The following is a 21566-nucleotide window of genomic DNA, read 5'->3' as shown; positions in this document are numbered from 1 at the left end:
AAACATAGAGGTATCTTCTGCTGTATTGGGGTCCAGTCATCCATCAGAGCTTTAGGTCTGCATTAAATCTACTACATACAGAACTGCATGTCTCAAAACTCTTTGTTTCTTTTTATACACCATTGTGATCCTTTAATAACTGTATTCAAACTGCTGTCACTGTGTTCCTCTAACCTCCGTTACTTGTACTGAACCTTATACGTTTTAAAAGCCATGTAAGGAAAAAAAGAACAAGTTATTGGCACGTTTTCTGTGAGCACTACAAGCATCATGAATCAAGAGCCTTAACTGCAACTAGATTAGACACAGAAGAAGCCACTTCATGCCTTGTTTGTTGTAACCACTTCTCTTCGCCTCAGTATATTCCTCAAAGAGATATTCCTTGGAAAGGATAAAATGTGTGAGGTGAATATAGCATACATGCATACATTTCAGTATTTAAGGATTCTTTAAGAAGATACTGAGCTGAAACTGTGCCTAGAATCTCTTCTCTTTTATTCAGATCACTTGGATACTGTATTAAAGATTTTCTTTTTAATCTAAGGAAATTGGAGTTTATTTGAAAAGAGTGTCAGTTTATTTAATATATCATGCATCTCCTAAAAAGTTTACTTACTGCCCTGTAATATGTTATTTCAAATCTGCGTAACCACATTTCCTATGAGGATAGAGGACACTGCCATTTTTCAAACATATGTTGTTGCTAAATGTGTTGCAGATGTGTTAAAAAGAAAGGCATGCAGTACCAGTACTGGTCTTGCAAGGTTCTTGTGGAAAGATTTTTAAAAATCCTCCAGTAATGATTTGTTTTTTAATGCATGAAGGGCTAAATAGGTATTGAGAGTTTGTGGCAAAAAGTAAATAAAAAAATAAAAAAAACAAGACTGATAATTTTGTGATAGTCATAGATGCAATAATTATGAAATAATTACATTACATTTTATATGAACAAATAAATTATGTAAATAAACTTGAAATGGTTAAAGAATGGCTTATTTTGAATTATTTCTGCAATAGGTCATCTCAGAATTAATAGTGTGCAACCCAAGTGAAAGGGCCATCTGAAAAAAATCCTTGCAGTGAGTGGAATGCTAGCTGAAAATAAACCTCTGTCTATATTAATTTTCTTAATTTTTCACTGAACAAATGTAAAGCCCACAGGAATAAGATGATATTGAATCACGCCTCATTCAGCTTCCTAGTCCCACATCTGAGAGTGAGGCACAGCGCCTCATTAGATCTCGAGCTTTCGGTTTTTTTTTTCAGTCTTCTTTTTTTCCTCCTTTCCCTGAGTCTGTGGGAGAAATAAAAGGCTTGATTAGCAGATGGGAGGGACGGCGGCAACGCTCTTTTCTTCCCAGGAGAGGCTGTATCCCTGTCTGACTCCTTTTGAAGCATTTCTCTTCCTATTCCCCTCCTCCTTCACACAAGGGATGTGTGAAGAAACCACTCCTCCATTCTCACCACCGCCTTCCATGACCTCTCAGACCTTCCGCTGAACTCAGGCTTACTCACGTAGCAGAGTAACATCACATTCACTTCGGTAAAGAAAGAGGAGTCTTCTTCCCCATCTCCTTTCCACCTCTTTCTCTAATGCTGTGGTTGTGGATTAGCAAAGTGGCTTATGGGTTTAGCAAGCACTTGACAACGTTCTCCAGGTCTTCAGTGTATCGGAGTAGCAGCCATCCTTTTTATTGCTCCTGTGCAGTGTGATGTTGACAAAAGGGAAAAGGTAAAATGCTCTTGAGAAAATGACAATAATGTGGAAAGCCATACTCTCTTGCTGACAGATGAAATATGTTGTTCATAAGCAACGTCCCTTTTCCTAGCAAAAAATGTCATGCAATATAAAGATTTGATTGTGAGAGGTTGGAAATTATGAACGGACTACAGCAAGTATATGGTTATAGTATATTCTGCAAAAAAAGTGTAAGAAATACAGAGTAGGGAGGAGAGATCAAAGTATCAATATGGAGTTTTTGCAACAAATGCCTCTTTTTTTTTTTTTTTTTTTTTTTTCTTTTTTTTTGAAAACTTTCTCAGGAACCTGCAGGGTGGTCCAAGTTGAAGGTGTCACTTTTGTCAAGAAGCCCTTTGTTTTATAGTGCTAAGTATGAGCAAAAGATGGGATCATAATAAAGATACAGGCTTACTGGAATCTACAGTGTTGAAGAAATGTTTACTGACAGAAGAGCGCTGGCACTTTGAGCTTGTTTATAAATGGCTGCTATGATTCACCATCTGAGATATATTACCACACATAGACAGACTATTAATCCATTTGGTGAAATCCTAAACTAAGTGATCACTAAAATTAATTTCAGTTGACAAAAGAACAGGGTCCCAAAAAGTTTTGCAACAGTTTGTCATGTACATATGTATTACGATTATCACGATTATTTCACAGTCTACATTTTGACAATGTAGTTGCTGCTTCTGTAACTAAGGCAAATAATATAAAAAAAAATTACAACGCTGTATTCTGTTGGTGCTGTATACTGTACTGTCTAATTAACGCGGCTATATTCCCTGAAATTTGGTCTCGCAAAGAAAAAAAAATGAAGAAAGATTTAGTATGAAGACATCAGCAGCTCTTATACATTAAACAAGGAGTTTATAATATTTTCATGTCAGTAATTTAAAAACATTAAAAAAAATTGTGTTTTTTTTTTTTTCATATGGTCCCATAAAGATTTTTTAATTTACTTTAATTATTTTTAGGTAGATCTGTTCCCTATGCCCTTTTTTTAGAAACTACTAAAATTAGTGTGCAATATTATTAAGTTGGTCTAACTTTACTAGTCCTAGAGCCACTTTTAGGTGCTTAGTGTAATATAGATATCCTATTGTTGCTTATTAGAGCCGTTAGGTTACTTCTGCTTTGAGATGCTGTCAAACTTTAGCAAACAACAGTTTTCAAGGGAAGCGTACGACATTTCTGCCTGTCCTCATATTCCACACTGAAATGCAAAACTAATTTGCATCATATTGACAATTAAAAAAAAAAAATGCCAACATTCTGCTTTTGGATGAAGTTGACAGATTGCTGGTTTTGATTCAGTGTCCCTTGTGGCAGCAGCACTATTTTCTGATTTTTCTTTTTCTCTTTTTTTTTTTTTTTTAACTGCTAACAGGATTGTTGTGTTCCCTCTTTTATTTTAGACGTGGATGCTGGAAATTGTGAACTGACTTGAGCAAGTACTGCAAAGACTGGTTGGAGGATACTTGAGGAAAAGAGTGAAAGACGTGAAAAAAAAAAAGCACTTGGAGGGAGGAAAGAGAAGACAGGAACGATGGGGAGAAAAAAGATACAGATCACAAGGATTATGGATGAACGCAACAGACAGGTGAGAAAATGTGGGGAATAGTGGGATCCGCTCTTGGAGAAGTCAAAGAGGATGGTAATTTGGCAACGCTCGATTTGTCGGAGGAGTGCGTTCTGCTCGGCACACTTACAGCACCTTACGCTGCCCTGCTCATCGCACCACATGCATAAGCTCATGGCAATGGAATATTACTTTGTTGGAATGGGCAGGTGGAAAAACACAAACAAACAGGAAAGTGTTAAATGGCATTTTCATGTAGGGGTGTTTCTAAAGGTCACGTCATGTCTGTTCTTAATTATAATAGGTTGTGTAGGCTAATTTTCTTTTAAATGATAGATGTCATTTCTTTAAAAATGTTCTAATTGCTGCTGCAAAACGGATGTAAATAAATGTACATAAATTAAAATGTAATTAACAACCACATGTATCGCAACCTAAATAAATTTGATCACAGTCATTCTACTTTGCTTCAATTTTCTAAGGTACTGAATGTCAAGCTTTGATATGAGAGTTAACAATTAAAAATAGCATAAATAAGACAGTCAGTGTAGAACTTCATTTGGACTAAGCGGACTGAGCAGAATTTTGGAGCAATTTCTGACAAATTGCATTACCATCTGACCCACTTAAGCTAAAACTATGCTGAAATCAGTGGCAAAATGACACTGTTCCCCTGTAAAAGTGGGGAAAAGTTATTTTATGCCATTTAAACAATATTAAAATATTAAAATCTGATTGAAAGCATTCGACAAGTGCTAAAGCTCCATTACTCTGTATCATAATATTAAAATCATTATCCTAATCTTAATCCTAAAAAACTTAAACTTTAAACTGTCTGCTGGTAATTTGTTTTTGTTTGCAATCCATACATAAAAGCACTAAAATAGAACACTGCGTATTCAGCTACTGAAGATGAACTTCTGAACTAATAACACATATGTAAAACAGTTACAAAATAGTTTTTGTTTGCCGAACAATATATGTGATGTATAGCATTAATAAGGGGATAAGAGGGTGGATGCAGTACCACATCCAAAATGTGGAGCTGTGTGGCCCCAGGAGTGACGTCTGCGAGATGCTCAGTGACTGAGTGCAAGATGAGCCTTATTCACTTATATCAGTGCAGAGAACATAGTGTTTCTCATACCCTGGGCCACTGTGCCATTCTTCAACCGTGGTATGGGTATCAGTACAGTCTTTAAATCACTTCTGAATGATTGCAGCTAAAGAGATTAGAAAAAGTTCTGGTAACTCCTTCTCAATTAAGGGTCACACCACAAAGCCTTTATATTCAAAATGAGCATGTTTGTTGGGTCTACAAATGCTAAGTGGAAAGCATGAATTGAATGTCCACATGCAGGTTTGTTTGCAATGAGAAAGAACCGCTGTAACATGACGAGCATTTCAAGTCTTTTTCACAAAGTTTGTCTTTTTTTTACAGCATCTTAACTTTCAGATAGAAGGCTAACCTCGATACTGAATGTGTTCAGTGTTTCTAGCCTCACTAGCCTCTCTCCTTATGTGTGAAAGGGTCTCCAGAAAGAATGTTTCCACTGAAATATCTCAAAGGAGTCATACAAGAAGGACCCGCGGATCTGCAAAAAGGCAAAAACAAAAGTTTCGGCGAACAAAACATTTCGTTAACAGATTATAAACTCATTTGGCGTTTTTTGTTTGCTCTGAGTCAAAGTAAGTTCGGAGTATTAATTTCCACTTTAAGGGCAATCAGGGTAAATATCCAGTGACTACCCTCACGGAAGTATTTTTTAAATATTTGATCTGCTCTTGTTGAATAATTCAACCTTTAACCCTATTCGTAACAACTCAAGTGTTTTACACTTAATTTAGGCTTAGATACGTGTTTGTGTAAATTATTTTTGTTTTGTGTTGAACTGTGTTTAAAAAAAAAACTAAGTGAACAGGTCCACATATGTTAAAACACATGAATTTTGGAAGGATGCATTATAGCATACTTCTTTAGCAATACATTCAGTCCTTCTTGGGCTGGAGACAGTTGTATAGTGTGAATATGTTGGATGGAGGAAGAGCAACAGGAACAGGGTGATGAGTTTTCTTGCGATAGAAGCACCGCTCCTGTAGACTCAGCTCACAACGATAACCGTGTGGCACTGAACATGGGGAAGTCTGCACAGCAGGAAAGGTCTTTGGCAGGAAAGCGTTCTCTGGTGTGTTTCTCAGCGTTCTGTTCCCTCCTACTGCCTTGGAAGATTTAAACTAAATAGTGACTAGCACATGCCCATCTGTGCACCGGAAATAAAATAAACAGCTTTAATAATCCGAATACTCTTACACTAGCGCAAATAAAGCCTTAATTTCGTGATCAAGCAAAGATTGCCGAGAGTCAAACACTTGTTGGTAATGCTGTGAAGGTCATGTTTTCAGGTAAGCTCTATTGTTTCCTTGCATCGCGGTGTCGAGCGATGGCATTTCGTTGGTCTAAATATCTGTGGACTTGTTCAACCACCCATGTTAGGACTGTATTGATGTCATAGCACAAATCCGTGTTAGAATAACAGTGTGATCCTTCCTGCCTGCTTCCATGTGCCCCAAGAACTCCCTCTTCAGGGGACAAAAGCATGATGGCAGACTCATGCTTAAAGCCTCCCGAACAAGCTGTTGTTTATTGTTGAGTGCAGCGATAAGCACAGGATCTCCCTGCGAGGCTTTACGTAATGACTTTACTACAGGTGCTGTACAGGCTGGGAGGTGGGAGGGGAAGGTCAGGGATGCATCAAATGCCGATAACATGAAAACGGGGATGGAGCTTGGACAACACTGGTGGTTTGTTGAAAAGCTTCAGGAAAAATAAAAGGCTGTCATTATCACCCAGATTTTTTTTATACATGACCAGTTGCTGAGGGTGCCTGATGTGAACCCAGTTCATATTAAGCGTGGTATAGTGGTATCAGCCCAGGACTCTTTGCAGCAGGCCTTCATCGTGTGGGGCCACCACTTCAGACCAGCAAGCCCACCCCTTGCATCGTGCGCATGCATACGCATTGGGCCTCCACAGTGTTGACCAGCTGCCCAGAACACACACAGGGCAGCAGTGTGTGAGTCCTGGCTCATTTCCGTGCAGCCACTCAGAACACTTTCCCAAGGCCGTCAGATGAAAGGCCTTCTATGCCATCAACGCGCAGACCATAGCTGGCATGTGCGCAGCACCGAGAAACGGCTCGCAAAACGGGGTCCGCAGTATATTGTTTTACTTCCTCCCCGTTTCACTTGAAGTCACCCTGGGTGCACTTGTTGATGTCTAATTTAGCATAGTGACACATGTCAGGAAAGGGGAAGGGCCGCAAGGGTGGCCACTCTAAGTGAGTATTACTGCTGACCATTAAGCCATTTAGTGGGGTCTCTAGAAACCACACAGAGGCCTATGTTTGAAATATGTTTACAAGCAAAGGCAGGGTCACACAACAGAGAGCGAATAGGTGGTGCGTGTGTGTGCGTGTGTGTGTGTGTGTGTGTGTGTGAGAGACCGCAGAAATTCCAATCAACAGCACAAGAGCGAGAACAAGTTCAAGTTAAATTAACAGCAGGAGAATAATGAGGCCCTTTGGGGATCTTATCACTTTTTCTCCTCTCCCCCCGGTCTCCCACCTTTTCATGATCGTTACCTCTGCGAATGGCACAGCGGCGCATATCTGTCAGCCGCTGCGATTTGCCAACAGCAACGCTGTGCTTCCCTCGTCCCCGTAACAGCTCAATTAAATATGAATTCCGATTTTCTGTGCTAAGGCTCATATTGATTATTCTTTGTTCCTTTATTTGTTCGCATTTGTCACTTGAAACTGACCGCCATGCTCTCCTGTATTTCAGCTAATGTAGATTTTTATCTGAGCGTTCTGAAAAAAAGGTGTTATGTAGAACAGCCGTATAGAAAGCACTTGCTACAGGCACAAATAGCGCACAGTAACACCCACATTTTCAGTCGCTAAGTTTGGCGCTTTTAACTTGTCGTTTTGAACTTAAGCAGGAACATGTGAAGCAGTCAAGCTGTTATCCTTCGCGCAGCTTCGCTCGTAATTTAGTACATTTTACAGTGCATGATACACTGATTGTCTTTTAACGTAGCTTTCTTTGTAATTAGCTTGTTGAATTGCATTTTGAAACGAGGCAACTTTTTTTTTCGAATTATACATCATGTTGATAATTTATATTTATTTAAAAAAAAAAAAAAACACTGGGCTATTTTGGGACATTAATAATGAAGTTGACATGAAGTTGAAATGTAATGCGGTATGCGGGTTCAGAAAGTCCAGTGCACGCATCAAAGGAATAAGTGCGAAACAACAGCTCCCTTGACATGTATCTTGATAAATCTTCCGAAAATTCACGGTAGCTCTTGGAGAACTTGCGCTCGAGTCGGTCCCCGGGCCTCCCCGTGGCCTCGGACAATGGGACAGTGTTCACGTAGGAGCGCACGCGGGGCTCAGCCACATAAGGGCGCTTGTTGTCCTCATTCCTCTCGGGAGACGCCCGGGGAATGCGGGCAGGAGGTGGGAAGCAAAAGCAAAGGCATTGTGATGGGGAAGCTGTCGGGCTCTTCCTGTTATTAGAGGAAATGCATACAAATGTGCTTCCTGACCCCCTTGCATCGCAGGGAATGAATGTGTTGTTGACATTTTTTCTTTTCTGTTCTTTCGCTCCCTTTTTAGGTGGAGGTATGTTTGAATTCTTCAAGTATCCGTGTAAACATGTTTGTCCTTTCACTCGAGAAGCCTTAAGGAAGAACATCAGCGTAGGCAGTTATCCATTGCATCAGATCAATCTCTGTCTTAAAGCACATGTTAAATACTTTTAGTTGAGCAAATTCTGTTCACTGGTTTTAAAAATATGGAAGAGAGTTGTTTGAGTGAGAAGTGCAACAGCAGTTCCCTCTGGTGCAAGTCAGGTTCGACCCACACTTCGTAGGTGAAGCACCAACTGCCAGGCGCTGAAGAGGAACAGGGAGCTATCTACGGTCTGTGGTTATAAAGGAGTAAAGGTTTAAAGTTAAGGTTTGGTTTCTTTCTTGTACTGGCTGTGAACACCAGTGTGGTGAAGATGCTCAAACCGTCATTTTCTTTAATTAGCTCAGTGGAGCTGAGTCCTGGGAGCATTGCTGTCAATAGCAACAAGTTTGTTTTTATTTTCCTTTAAAGCCAGAGTTAATGTTGCAGTGATCAGTGATGGATAATGAAGTGGAAGTTGAAACAATAGAAATGAAAAAAGTATTTGAGAAACAGTAGAACTTATTTGAATTTGTACTGATTTTTCACAAATTGTTAAGTTATACATTAAATTCTAGTATCTACTAAAGTAGATCTCTTTTGTTGGTAAGTGTGGTTAAGTTTAGAATACCTCATCTTGTGGAGAAACCGCTGGGTCCAGATATGGATCTATCATAAATCAGTCTATGCTGTTTGACAACCATGTATTTTATTGTACATCGGTATTACATCAATATATATGTTTTATGGTGTTCCTAGGTTAATTCTGGAGTCTGTCTGAATTGTGTATTAGAGAGATTTTTTTAAATACTTTGATTTTTATTGCTCTGTAGCACATATTGTACTTGTGGGTGTCTATGAGTACGTGTTTCTGTAAATCCTCTAATGTAATATATCATTCATGCATGGGGAAAGAAACTATACTATAATATTTTGATTTTGTGCCTTGCCAAGCACTTACAGGTCTTTCGATTTCTGTGTGTTTGTGTGTGTACTGTACGTGAGTGGAGAAAGAGAAATACAAAGGGAAAGAAAGAGTGGGTTGGGTTTTGGTGCTTCGATTTGCATATTTATGTTTTTGAGTGAGATTTCTGTCATACAGTTATGATATTTACTATTTGTGCGTGTGTACACTGACTGATTGTGAGCGTCTCAGTGTCGGGATGACTATCACTGCGTGAACGCGAATGTACTGTATCCATGTTTTTTTTAAATCTGTACACGTGTCTCTTTTTTCTTGTGTACATACAGTATGTGCACGTGTCTCGGAGCGCGTTTGTGCTTTTCTGATGCCTTGTACCTGCGTGGGTAGTGGGACTGCACAGACTGAGCTTGTGGAGGTTCTGTTTAAGCCAGTGCCAGGACCACTCCTGGGACTCTGTGGACTAAAATGCCATATCTCTCCCGGCGTGACCACCTGAGCTTCAGAGTGGATCCAAGCCAGTGAAGTGGCCTCTAGAGTCAGCAGTGCGTGAGCAGCAGGATGAAGGATAAGAGTCACGTTAGCTACATGTGCAGGCTGCTCCTGGTGCTGCTGTTTTCCTCACACGCAGAAGTGTGTATCTCAAATCCATGTATCTGATACAACCAGTCATCAGGAGTGATTGAAATCTGTTACAGTAGTTTAGGGATTGGCCACACTGTTTTATGTCTTAATTCACATTTATTCATTTAGCTTTTCTCCAAAGCAACTTACAACATTAAGCTACTTACAGTTATTTACCCGTTTATACAGCTGGGTAATTTTACTGGAGCAATTTAAGATAAGTACCTTGTTCAAGGGTACAACAGCCAGACATGGGGATCAAACCCATGATCTTTGTATCTAAAGGCAGCAGCTCTATAACCACTGCACTAACAGCTTTAATTTAAGACATTAAAGGATGTTTCTTGTTTCATGCAATTATTTTAAATAATTTGATGATGCTTCTGCACAGATACCTTGGTTTGAAAACGACTGAGGTAGTTAAGCTGCTGCTGTATAGTAAGAGTGTGCAGCAGCTGACACAGCTCATCTGCTGTTCCGCACGTTGCCTTGTGTCACTGCTTCCCGTAGAGCACCCTCTCCCTGTGTTGTCAGAAAAACAAACAAAAAAAATGTACAAATGAACCGATGGGTTAGTTGGATGATGACAAAGTGGAGGCGGAAAAAAAGTGCTGTGACCCAATGCTAATATATATATGCTAAGCTTATTGGATCAATGCACTGGCAAGATGATGCATCGCTCAAACTTCAGTCTGATTTTTAAGATGAAAAACCTTTCTTTTATAGTAGCAGGTTCAAGATGCACAGTTGCTGTGGCAAACATACGGTTTGAGTGCTCTGAAGACTCGTGTGGTTTCTGTGGGACAGGTTCACTGTCTTCTCCATGTGTGCTTCATGAAGAAAGCCTCTGCTTTTTATTTTTATAGACCACTATTCTGCATGCTGTTTTTTTTTAAATGCTCAACAATAAGTCGGTGAACCACTAAAAACTGTTCCATCGCTCACCTGAGTATGTTGCATAATCCAAAGTTTGAATGAGTTGTGTTCTGCAGAAGTCATGTTAGAAACATGACCTCTTCCAGTCCTTATTGCCCTTATGTTTTGCTGTTGTGTGTTATTGTGGGTCAGTCTATGAACTGAAGTGACCCGGATTTACCGAACTAAGTGCCATCGCCGTAGCACTGCAGCATTTCTCGGAATAAGATTTCTGCCACTGATATCCTCTCACGTCTATTGGCTGTCAGGTGAAACTGCCCTTTCAGTTCCTTATATTTTTCTGCCTCCTGCATTCTTCATAAAAGAAACTTTAAAGAGGCAATTACATTTAAACTTACATTTTTTTCATTTATCACCGAAGCTTTTCTCCACCTTCGAAAACTTGACAACAGTGCATTACGCCGCCAGTGACGGTACTTCATATGGCTTGTGCCATTTTGGGTTTAAACTGCTCATGATTTGAGTTTCCCACCAACAGAAAGAAAAGGAAACTCAACTGTGCAGAAAAGAACTATTATTTTTTTCTGTCTTCAGTATTCATGTGACTCTTTGGTGAGAAAACAACATTTTTACATTATTGGTTTTGTATACTTTTTTACAGGAAACACTGTTTCACCCAAAGAGTATTCAAAACATTCAATATTTTAACACCAAATTCTTTCAGATCTATAATATTTTTCCCTAGTAACAATACACTGTAAATACTAAAAATATAGGAACATATTATTTACACAATATTATTCAGATATTATTAAAATAGCGACTTGGTAGTGAAATGAACAATTTCTCCATGACCCTGCAGGTGACGTTTACAAAGAGGAAGTTTGGACTGATGAAGAAGGCCTACGAGCTGAGTGTGCTGTGTGACTGTGAGATCGCCCTCATCATCTTCAACAGCACCAACAAACTGTTCCAGTACGCCAGCACCGACATGGACAAGGTGCTGCTGAAATACACCGAGTACAATGAGCCGCACGAAAGCCGAACAAACTCAGATATTGTCGAGGTGAGTCTGCGGGGTGCGAAGCACTAACAGCGCTGTCAGGTCTCTTCTGAGAAAATTGTTGATATAAGAGTTTACATTATTCGCAGACTTGTAGGCATAAAGTCTGTTTCTCCCCCTTCATACGTACAAGGCTAAGTTCACTGTGAAGTGTAAGGCGAATTGAAATTTACTAAGCAACTGCTAGGTGATCACAATACGCATAATATGTAGATGCATAATACAGCTATTATTTATGATGTTCTTTAAAATGTTCTTATTTCAGAAATGAAGGAGCCACATTCCAGCACACATTTACAAGTAACTTAAGAGATCCACCTCTTCGGTGTGAATATGGCTGGGTTGTAGGTGTGTGTTCTCTTGTGGTCTCTGTGACTCATGGACGCATACAGTGCCATCTGTTAATTGCAGGACAACTGCTCCGTGTCATCGACTAACCCGTAAGCTGCGTTCAGGGGACGTTAAATGACAGCGGCAGGTGAACTGAACATCCTGGACAATCCTTAAGTCCAACGTGACCTTGTTATGCAACAGGCTTTAAGAAACAGAAAAGTCCCCCAGCAGGCAAGGTGGTCTGCTGCTGAGGGGCTTAACTTCTCAGAGGCACATGGAGAATTAAGTGAAGGTTTGCTTTTCGAACATGTGACTCTTCGAAAGGTCACAGAGCAGGTGTAGGTAACGTTGAGGTAGAACACACAGAAACGTTTCTATTTTCTTGTTCACCATGAGACGATATTGTTGGCTGCAGGGTTATTTTTCTCGTTGTTTCTCTTAAGCATCAAATTTATTGAAATGTATACCTTGCTTATCTTTTTCTCGTATTCAGGACATACAAAAACACTTGTTACATGTGCTATTGCTGCAATATTTGTAAGCAGGATTGCTGCTTGCGCTATTGTTAAAAATTAAATGAACATAAAATATGACTAACAGCATTTGCAAGGACATTTTCTTCTTTTTTTTCTTTTTTGTTGTGTCTCTTTTACAAGCATAAATACAGATATATATCTTGCACTGGTATAAGGAACAAAAAAGCAACTGTTAAGTCTTGCTGTCTTTTAACTTTATATTTTGTTTACCACAGGGATGAAATAGTTTATTTTTTTATTTTCCCTTATGACTCCTCTTGCGTGCCCTGGCTTCCGTCTGTGTGCCTGATAAAGATGTGAGTGGGCAGTGAATCACTGGAGGTGGTGGCTCTTATATATGCATTCTAACCATGGGCCTCCTGTAAAAGAGGAAGAATATTTTCTACTTTTTCAGCTGCACACAAAAGAGTGTTATTTCCGTTTGACCTGTGCCCATGAATAGCTGTGCTGTTTCAAAATTGCTTTGTATCAGAAAAGCATCTGTATCTCATCGCCTGGAACCATCAACATGGATCAGCCAAAGCAAACGAAACATGAGAAAAATGTTAGTACTGGCATTAGCGTGGATGGACTTGCAGCCTAGGAGTTGCAGGTGTATGCGTAAGTCCTCGCAAAGGCGCTGCTCTCGTACCCTGAAGAAAGTGCTCGAGTCGTATGCTTTGACCCAGAGGTATCTAAAGAGTTAAATGTACTGGGAGAACCACTTCTGTTAGCCCCGTGGACACGCAGGAGCTGTTTTGGAGGAATTTATGGTAGTGAAGGTGATTATAAAAAGCCGTAATGGTTTCAGACCCTATTACAGCTGCTCGTTGGCCGCGCGCATCCTTATTGGAACCACATTTAAGCAGCTTGAGCTGCTCCTGTCCCGGCCCACGTGCCGCTGACTCGCCGTGTGGCCGGGAGAGAGCTGTGTGGCGCAAAGGAACAAAGCAGACCCCTCTCCGAGTTGTTTGGATAAGTCAGAGCTGAGTCCGGAGCTCGGCGAGCCGGTGCCGTAGGAACTGTCGACCGGTGGCAGGTGCTGGAGCTGCGTTTCATCGCAGCGTTCGTGCTGCGGTCTGCAGCATCCACCCTTCCCCCGGTTTCCCCGACGGCCTGATTTGCCCGCGGGCGCAGTGGGGGGGAGGTGAGGCGGGCTTCTCTACACAGCGTGTGGGCAGCTGGAGAAGGGGCCTGCTGCATTAGCAGGAAAGCTCTATGCAATTAGCATGTCTCTGGCTGATAATTAGCATTGTCGGCACAGTGACACACGATGTCTGCTGAGGCTCTTCAGAAATGTTTGTGCAGGGACTCTGGAAGCTTTCCTTCCTGGGTGCTCGCTCAGAAGACTGATCCTTCCCAGATCCTGGGCCAGGCTGGAACCTCTTATCTGCTCGACAACAAGCACAGTCCCATGCGCATGCCGATGACCGTGGGACGGGACCGGCCGGCCTCAGAAACACTGCAGAGCACGATAGCAGGACAAGATGCATATTCCAGAGTACTGTACCTTAGTTTTGCCCAAACACTGCAATTCGTATTACTGTTCACAAGCAAGGACAAAAAAGTATGTCATCAAAGAAAAAACAGGCACACAGGTAACACTGATTGGTGCAGCGGCCGATCTCTCCCTGTAGGCCACACGCACCTGGCGTGTTCTCAGGAGAAACAGATACAGATATGGAGACACGCTGAGAAAGTCGCTCAAGAAACCCTTGTTACAGTCAGATAATAATATACCTTAGACGGGAATCGTGGTGTAGCCCATTGGAGCTAGCATACACCTGCAACGAGCGCCTTTCGGGGCTCGCTCACTCGGGATCGCAAACCCTAATTATACATACGCAGACACGGCCTTACCGAGTGAATTCGAACGCGCTGCGGACATGAAGTGGGGATTTGTATTGTTTCCCTGCATTTTTTGTGTATCCAGCCCGTTTGTCTCCGCAGAAGCACTCCAGCGAGTTACTTTTCCGAGGCTCTCATTAAAAGCCTCCGGCACAGCGGCTCCGAACTCGAGAAAAGAGGTGGGAAGGTCCAGATAATTAACGTTAAGTCTCGAAAAACAACACATTTCTGAATCTTAGATTATATAAATTAACTTGTTTTTCCTTTCAGGTTCCATTGTAATTGCTCCATGTCTCCAGTTGGCAGCTTCGTGTTACTGTGTAATTCTGGCTTGAGATGAAAAACAAGTACATAAATTTTCTTATATTGAAGGCTGGCAGCTGTGTTTCCTGGGCATGTGAATAGCATTAGTGAGATTAGAGAGTGAGAGTGAAATTGCTGGAGAATGGGTCTGACAAGCTGGAATATGTGTGAGTGTGTGTATGTATTTATTTATATATGGGCGCATGGAGGCCGTGTCATGCAGCAAGGCACGCCGAGTGACAGCACAAGGGCATGGCAGGGAAGGCTATCCATGCAGCAATGGAATCATTAGTTCAGATTATCACATGGCGTGCAGGTGAGCGTCGGACCTCGCATGACGAGCCACGCGGACACAACGCCGCCATAGTGCAGTGACAGGAGACCGGCAATCTCATTTGCCCCGATTAGCCTAATCGCAGTACTCCCTTTAATCTTAAAAAGCAACAGTACGACCCGGCCTCCTCGCCGATCTCCCACCGAGAACTTCTGAATGAGGGCTGGGGAGAGGTGTCGGGTAGGAGGGGAAAGGTTGTTAATTATTTTCAAAGGTCACACTGTTAATGACCACCTTCTTGGATAATGAGATTCTGAAAAGCTACCGGTGACGTATAGCCTTGTGCGTTACGCATTTTGTGTTTTGTAATGCCGTTTTGAGATGTTTCTCAAAGTGATTTCCCGTGGCAGTCGTTCAGAAGGAATACGACAAGAAGGCCGATTTTCAAATGTGCGTGTGTTGCAGAAGATAGTTAATTGGATTTATTTCATTACTCTTTTGTCTGAATATATTTAATCATGTACGTGCACAGCAACAGATTAATGTATGAAATTAACGTCAGATGTTAGTTTAATCTCACTTTTCTTAGATTTTTAATTTTTTTTTGCTGAGGTTATGACACTTTTTTGTCTTTTTTTTTTTTTTTTTTTACTGTAAATGGAATAGCATTTGTCCCTAGTGTTGTTAATTTTTAGATTAGTGCTGAATTCTGATTTTTTGACACTGTATGAATTGTTATATATAGTGATAATTAAAAATATATCTAAAATATATGTATATATTTGCTGCTCACTGTGCTTAATTTATTTTGTTAAATGAATTACTTCCTGATTGCTTTTCACTATGAATTTATTTTCATTGTGTGAAGTGTCTGGTATGAAGATAAAAATGCACTGATCATGGTGATTAAAATGATGTCATGTTTACTACTGGTCATATTCAGCCTTGCTGGGTGTTTCCTGTTGTGAGTTTTGGATTAACGTTTGAATCGGCTTTGTTGAGCTAAGTAAATTAACCTTGTGACATTAGTAATTTAATAGCAATTTGCTTTAGAAGGACAGAATGTCTTCTGCCATTCCACTGGATGTGTAATTTAATAATATAAATTGTAGCCTGCACTTCGCAAGTTCATTGCCCTTTGTTTCGTTAGCAAAACTTTTTTCTTTGAAAGTAAAGTGTTTTTCTCCAGTATTTTTAGTCCAGCAATGGTCTGGAAGGCCATATTTCTAATTGTTACTGGCAGTTTTGATCTTGCTTTGCAGGCTTTGCTGGCAGGGCAGGTTCACGAACACTATAAACATGCAGTCGGAAAAGAGGCCTAAATAAACAGGAATTTCATATTGTTTTTATGTAAGTTTTTGTTACTTAATGTCTCAATTTTTGCTTTTCTCAGATTGTAACAGCTTGTATCTTCAACCAGATGTCTTAAAAATTAAGAACTTTTGCTTTATTTTTTTTTTCTAATTTTGGGTTCACCTTCACTTCATTTTGGATCGAAAAACGTGAAAATGCCTGCAGTGGCTTGTTGACAGCTGGCACATTTTCGACGTCCAGCCTAGTGTTGAGCCCCTCCTCCCTTTGTGTTTTTGTATTCTTTCCTAATAAATGGCTTAAACCGGTAGCTGTCTAAAAATAGAATCAAGCAAGGCTAAAAATAGTTCTTGGCTTGCAGTGGTGCCAAGGAAAATGGAGAAGAATAGGCGTGGAACAGTGGCTGAGTAACTCTATTCTGTTTGCAGTGCCCCCAACACCCCCACCTCCCCCCCCCCATGTGCCAGCATTGAAGTGCCCTTGGCGAGCAGAGGAACAGGACTGTACTTATATTTTGCCAGTAAATATCTGATCCTGAAATATTTTATTTATTTATTCATTATTCGTTTATAATTCTTTTTTTTCCACTTCCACAAAATTCCACAAAGAGGTGGAAAACTGGAAGTATTTAGGATCTATTTTTATAGCTGTCCATATGAGGCTTTGCCTTCACCTGGGAGGGTCTGGAAACAGGGGGGTGTTCTAGACTGTAACCTTTAGCCCCGAGCCTTTTTCCTGTACCGTGGCCTGTGACAAGGATTATGGACTGTCCGGGGTAAATAAATAAATAAACTTCAAGTCTAGCAACTACAGCTGTAGTTGAGCCATTTAGCTTCTGCTAGAAGGCTTGATTTTCATCTTGTTTCTTCACGATCCCTTCAGCGATTGTGAAGACCTGGGCCACAGGGTTCTTTTGTTCATCTTGTGTTGTTCTGGCCCTGTGTCCAATCAGGAGTTATGTACAAAAATCATATAACCACGTAACCATAAAAATACACAGAAGACATAAGTAAGAAAAGGAAGCAAGATTTAAAAAAAAAAAAAAAAAAAAAAAAAAAAAAAAAAAAACACACAAGACTGGTGATTAGTCACATGGGATTAAAGAGAATATATTATTTGAATGTTCCCTTAAAAAGTGCATGATACAGTATTATGGGTTTCTACATTAAAGTAGTTGAAATGTATTGTGTGTTGCCATGCATTAAAACATGAAAAAAGTTATTTTACAACATGGTAATGATTTCTTTGGATAATATTGATTTTAATGCTTTGATGGACGTAATACCGTAATACTGCACGATACTTTGGTCATTATTTGGATATGCATTTTCACGTTGTGTCATTGTTTGGTGATTTATTTAATAAAAACTCCCTTGTCACATATGCACCATGTAACTAGGCACGAGCACAAAGAATAGAGAGTAAATACACATGTTCCTCGCATCCGTGCGCCTGCGTGTCACTGCGTTGTCTGCCGGAAGAGCCAGGGACGGCAGTGTGCATGTGGAGAACAGAGGATGCAAACTTTCTGTAAGCGCTAGTTGAATTTAATGTAACATTATTTATTTCATGAATTTTGAGCCTGTGAGAATTACAGCTTTAAGGAGCCCTTATCCTCATGTGTCTTTGTGTGAAGGATTAGATAGGTTCAGTAGACCCACACATATTAAATATCCAAAGCTTTCTTTTTTGTTGTTCAGCTCATCCTATGTGATCCACAGACGGCTGTAATTACATACTTAAGTGCATTATTACCAAATACATGGGCTCTGTACTCTGGGTTGTTAAATCGCATGCTCGTGCCTTTGATTCTTGATTATAGCATGCAGGAGCTTCAAAGGAGGCGAATTAAAGAAAAGTCGCCAAGGCAGCAGTTTTGAGAGAAGCTCGATCTTAGCAGTCAGAGTTGGAGAGAATTGAGACCACTGGTGATAACACAACTCCTTAGCGGCCTCTTGGATTCTGAGGTCTTCTCTCCTGTGCTGTCATCCCGCAGCTCGCCTCTTGCATGAACCTGGCATGTTCAAACCATGCTTAATATAATAGTGGCCTTCCGACACATGCTTCCATCTGCTTCCAATAAACAAAGCAACCCTGGAGTTTTCTACTGCTCTTCACTCTACAGATCACTCAGCAGACAATTCTTCGTGCTTTTCGCTAGCAACATTTACAGCAGACGATGCTGAAGTAGCACGGTCTTGCTTGAGTCGACGCACTACTTATAGCAGGTGAAAGCAACACCGCAGGTTCGCATCACTTTTACGAAGAACCACGTGTGAACAAACTGGTTGAATTTTGCTAAATGTAAAGAATAAAGTACATAGTACAACAGTTACTTTTAGAACCATTTTTATTGCGGAGTGCTGGAGCACTGCAAATGAACACTGACCCTGACATGTTGACATCTGGACGGTTTGAGGCCCGTGAGGTGGGCGGGAAGGGACGGCAGACGCTCTGTGGGCCGGTGGCAGAGAGCCGAGTGAGCTGATGGCATGAAATTCATGGGGTGGGTGTCAGCTGTCCCCGCTGAACCCCTGCAACCTGCCAGCAATGCACACTCCCCACTACAAATCTTGAGCTGAAGGTTACAGATGATGAGGGTATGTAGGACGCTGTGTCTACATTCTGCCTGGCACAGAGAAGTACTATGACAAGCCAAGCCAGGAGGGAAAATGATGAAGAAGTAGTTTAATTAGGAGCAAGCCTCAGAAGGGGCTCAGGAGCGGGCAACAGAGCCTGCTTTCCCCCTTCTCCCACCTCAATATCCCATCCTCTTTGCCGGACCGATCATGCTTCGTCAATAAAGTTTGCAGTCTGTGGCACATAGAGCTTTCGTGCGGCAACGCAGTCAAGATGTTCGCTTCGGACTTTTATTTTCCTTGTTCTTAGCAGAGTGGCCTTTGGTAATGTTATTTTTAGAAAGACTCAATATGCCTTTATAAGCAGTTGAACATAATTTCATGTGTGCAATAAGCTTCCCGCAATGCACATTTTCCCTGAAGTAGTGAAATGTTCATAAATATGTGTATTTAAGTGTAAAAGACAAGCAGGAAGGGCATAATTAAGTTCCACACTCAGCTTTTTTGTCTCGGTGCTGATGTCCTTGCTTCATAACAGTGTCGTGGAAGGATGTGAAGAAGCTACTTGTGATTGGCGACTGAGGGGTGGCAGAATGCTGTTGGGAACGTCATTGTGTCACAGATGGTGAGGCTCGGGAGCTAGGGAGGGGCCCAGGCTGGAGCCAGGGACATGGAGAGGGCCATCTATGGCCATCCCCAGAAGCTGAGTCAGGCGATTGGCTGTGTCCTGACCCTCTCCCCCCTGGCGGTGGGGCAGACGACAGGTGGAGGCGCGCTGACAGGTGCGGATGTCTTGAATGAGTGGAATTGCCGTCGGCTAGTGATGTGGCCACGTGCTGGGCCGTAAACTGCTGAGCCCCGGTGAAAAGCCAGTCCAAGTCGCATGCCTTCCCATCACTCGATGCCTTGCACTTTCCAACCCGATGGTCCCTGTGAAGATCTCAGCTTAAGCATTCCCAGGTTCTTGCCAAGGCGGGAGCGGGACACAGCTCCCGGAGAGCCTTTCAGAACTGTAGCCGGACTTCAGGGAGGGCATAGTTATTTGGGTGGTCAGATTCACAGAAAGGTAGCCCAAAATCCACCGTTGATGCACTTCTTCCCATTTCTGCATCTCAACAATTCAACTGACAGTGCTGCTCCGCTGTTTTTATTTGTCTTTTGTTTTTGACCAGAAACGATTTGTAAGCTACGTCTCCGCATTCCTAACTTAAAGCCTTCCTATCCTTTTTCTTTGTTTTGGGGTAAAAGTTATTTTGTTATGATTTGTTCTTTCAAAGCTGAAAAGTTTACGTGCTTCAACCACAGTGTGTCAGAACTGCATATCTTCAAATTGCCGCAGATAAGTTAAAAAATAATAATAACAATAATAATAATCTGGTGAATGCTCTTTATAACTGCTTCCACGTATTGCAATTATTAGGACAATGTCACACAAATGATGAGATTAAGGCAGTTTAAGACCAACCTGTCTAAGTTCTCCTGTTCATGTCATATCAAGCATAGGCTCCTGCAAAATAAATATAATTACTGTCATCTAATGCAAACTCCCAGATGAAAGCAGATAACGCTCTCTGAAGCAATCGCTGCACAGACAGTTGCAGGCCGTTATTATTCCCTTACGTTAATGCTCTTTTATTAGAGCCAGTCAATCTGGAGGAGGTAGCTTTGATGGGACATCTAACTGTCTGCTCCTTTGAGTCCAGCAGATCAGCTTGCTTCCAAACTCTTTCTGACACACACACACACATGCAAGCACACGCATCGCGAGACTGAGATCCTGATGTCGGGCTGTGCTCTGAACAGAAAAGTCTATAACGGCTGGGGTATGAACCCGGTGGAGGAAAGGAAGACGAAAAGAAAGCTTGGGAAAGCTGTGCGTCCCAGTGCTTCATGGCTCCGGTCACGCCGTGCAGGAGAATTTATATTAGAATGTGGCCATCAGGTGGCTAAAGGGGAAATTGCTTTCTGTTTACAGCGAGTCGGCGAGCACTGGGCCCAAAAACCGAGCCTTTTTTTTTTTTAAACCAGTAGTTTATTGTATATTTTTCTTTCCCTTTTGAAGTAATCAAGATGGCCCTGTTACAGTATTTCACAGCGTACGTTTTCCACTGCTTTGTGTTGAATATCAGTTGACATATTTGAGTTGCTGTCTTCGCTGACCTATCAAGGTTTCTGTGGAAGCACTCCTTTCGTCAGGGGAGGCATAGGTTATTCTTGGTGAAAGTGGAATTGTTTATCCCCTTCTTGCCCTCTCCCAACCATGTCTTGAAAGATCACATCTATCTGTGGTTGCGTCTTTGCTCTTTGGCACTCTCTTTAACAGTGTACAATTGCTATGTCCACAGACCTTAAGAAAGAAGGGCTTAAATGGCTGTGACAGTCCCGACCCCGATGCCGACGACTCGGTGGGCCACAGCCCTGAGTCTGAGGACAAGTACAGGAAAATTAACGAAGACATTGATCTCATGATCAGCAGGCAGAGACTGTGTGTAAGTACCCTGAGCCTCATCTCACTCCTCTCCCTGTCTCTTCTCTCTGTCCTTTTTTCTTCCTGATATTGTCCGGGTGGGACCTGGCAGGCATTGAGCAAGAAGGAAAACAAAGGCTGTGAAAGCCCAGAGCTCGACTCCTCTTTCGCTCTCACCCCACGCACTGAGGAGAAATACAAACAAATTAACGAGGAGTTTGATAATATGATCAAGACTCATAAAATACCTGTAAGTACAACAAGCAAGTCACTACAATTGGCTGTTTGAGTGGCTGCAGTACCTCTTCTTAACCCTTGTGGCGTGGCCTCCTCAGCACCCATTTCATCTAGTAAAGAATATCAGCTTCAGTGTTCTGAAACAGTAACTA

The 21566-nt window shown here is 41.5% G+C and overlaps 1 protein-coding gene across 13 annotated transcripts in view; it reads left to right on the top strand.

Annotated features, from left to right (window-relative positions):
* mef2cb (myocyte enhancer factor 2cb) overlaps positions 1-21566 on the top strand; it is a 61499-nt gene that overhangs the window by 21568 nt on the left and 18365 nt on the right. For 8 of the 13 annotated variants that reach the window (XM_018759334.2, XM_018759337.2, XM_018759329.2 and 5 more), the window contains 3 exons: positions 3163-3347; positions 11347-11550; positions 21056-21199. In XM_018759334.2, coding sequence (XP_018614850.1) covers positions 3294-3347; positions 11347-11550; positions 21056-21199 — 402 coding nt within the window. In that variant the 5' untranslated portion in view covers positions 3163-3293. Of the gene's footprint in view, positions 1-3162; positions 3348-11346; positions 11551-21055; positions 21200-21289; positions 21428-21566 lie in introns of all 13 variants that reach the window. The other 5 variants (XM_029259406.1, XM_018759332.2, XM_018759335.2 and 2 more) reach the window with 2 other exon arrangements.

The sequence above is a fragment of the Scleropages formosus genome, chromosome 17, assembly GCF_900964775.1.
Source record: "Scleropages formosus chromosome 17, fSclFor1.1, whole genome shotgun sequence".
Lineage (NCBI taxonomy): Eukaryota > Metazoa > Chordata > Actinopteri > Osteoglossiformes > Osteoglossidae > Scleropages > Scleropages formosus.
Note: the sequence above shows the minus strand (reverse complement) of the source record. Positions and strands in the feature narration are given on the sequence as shown.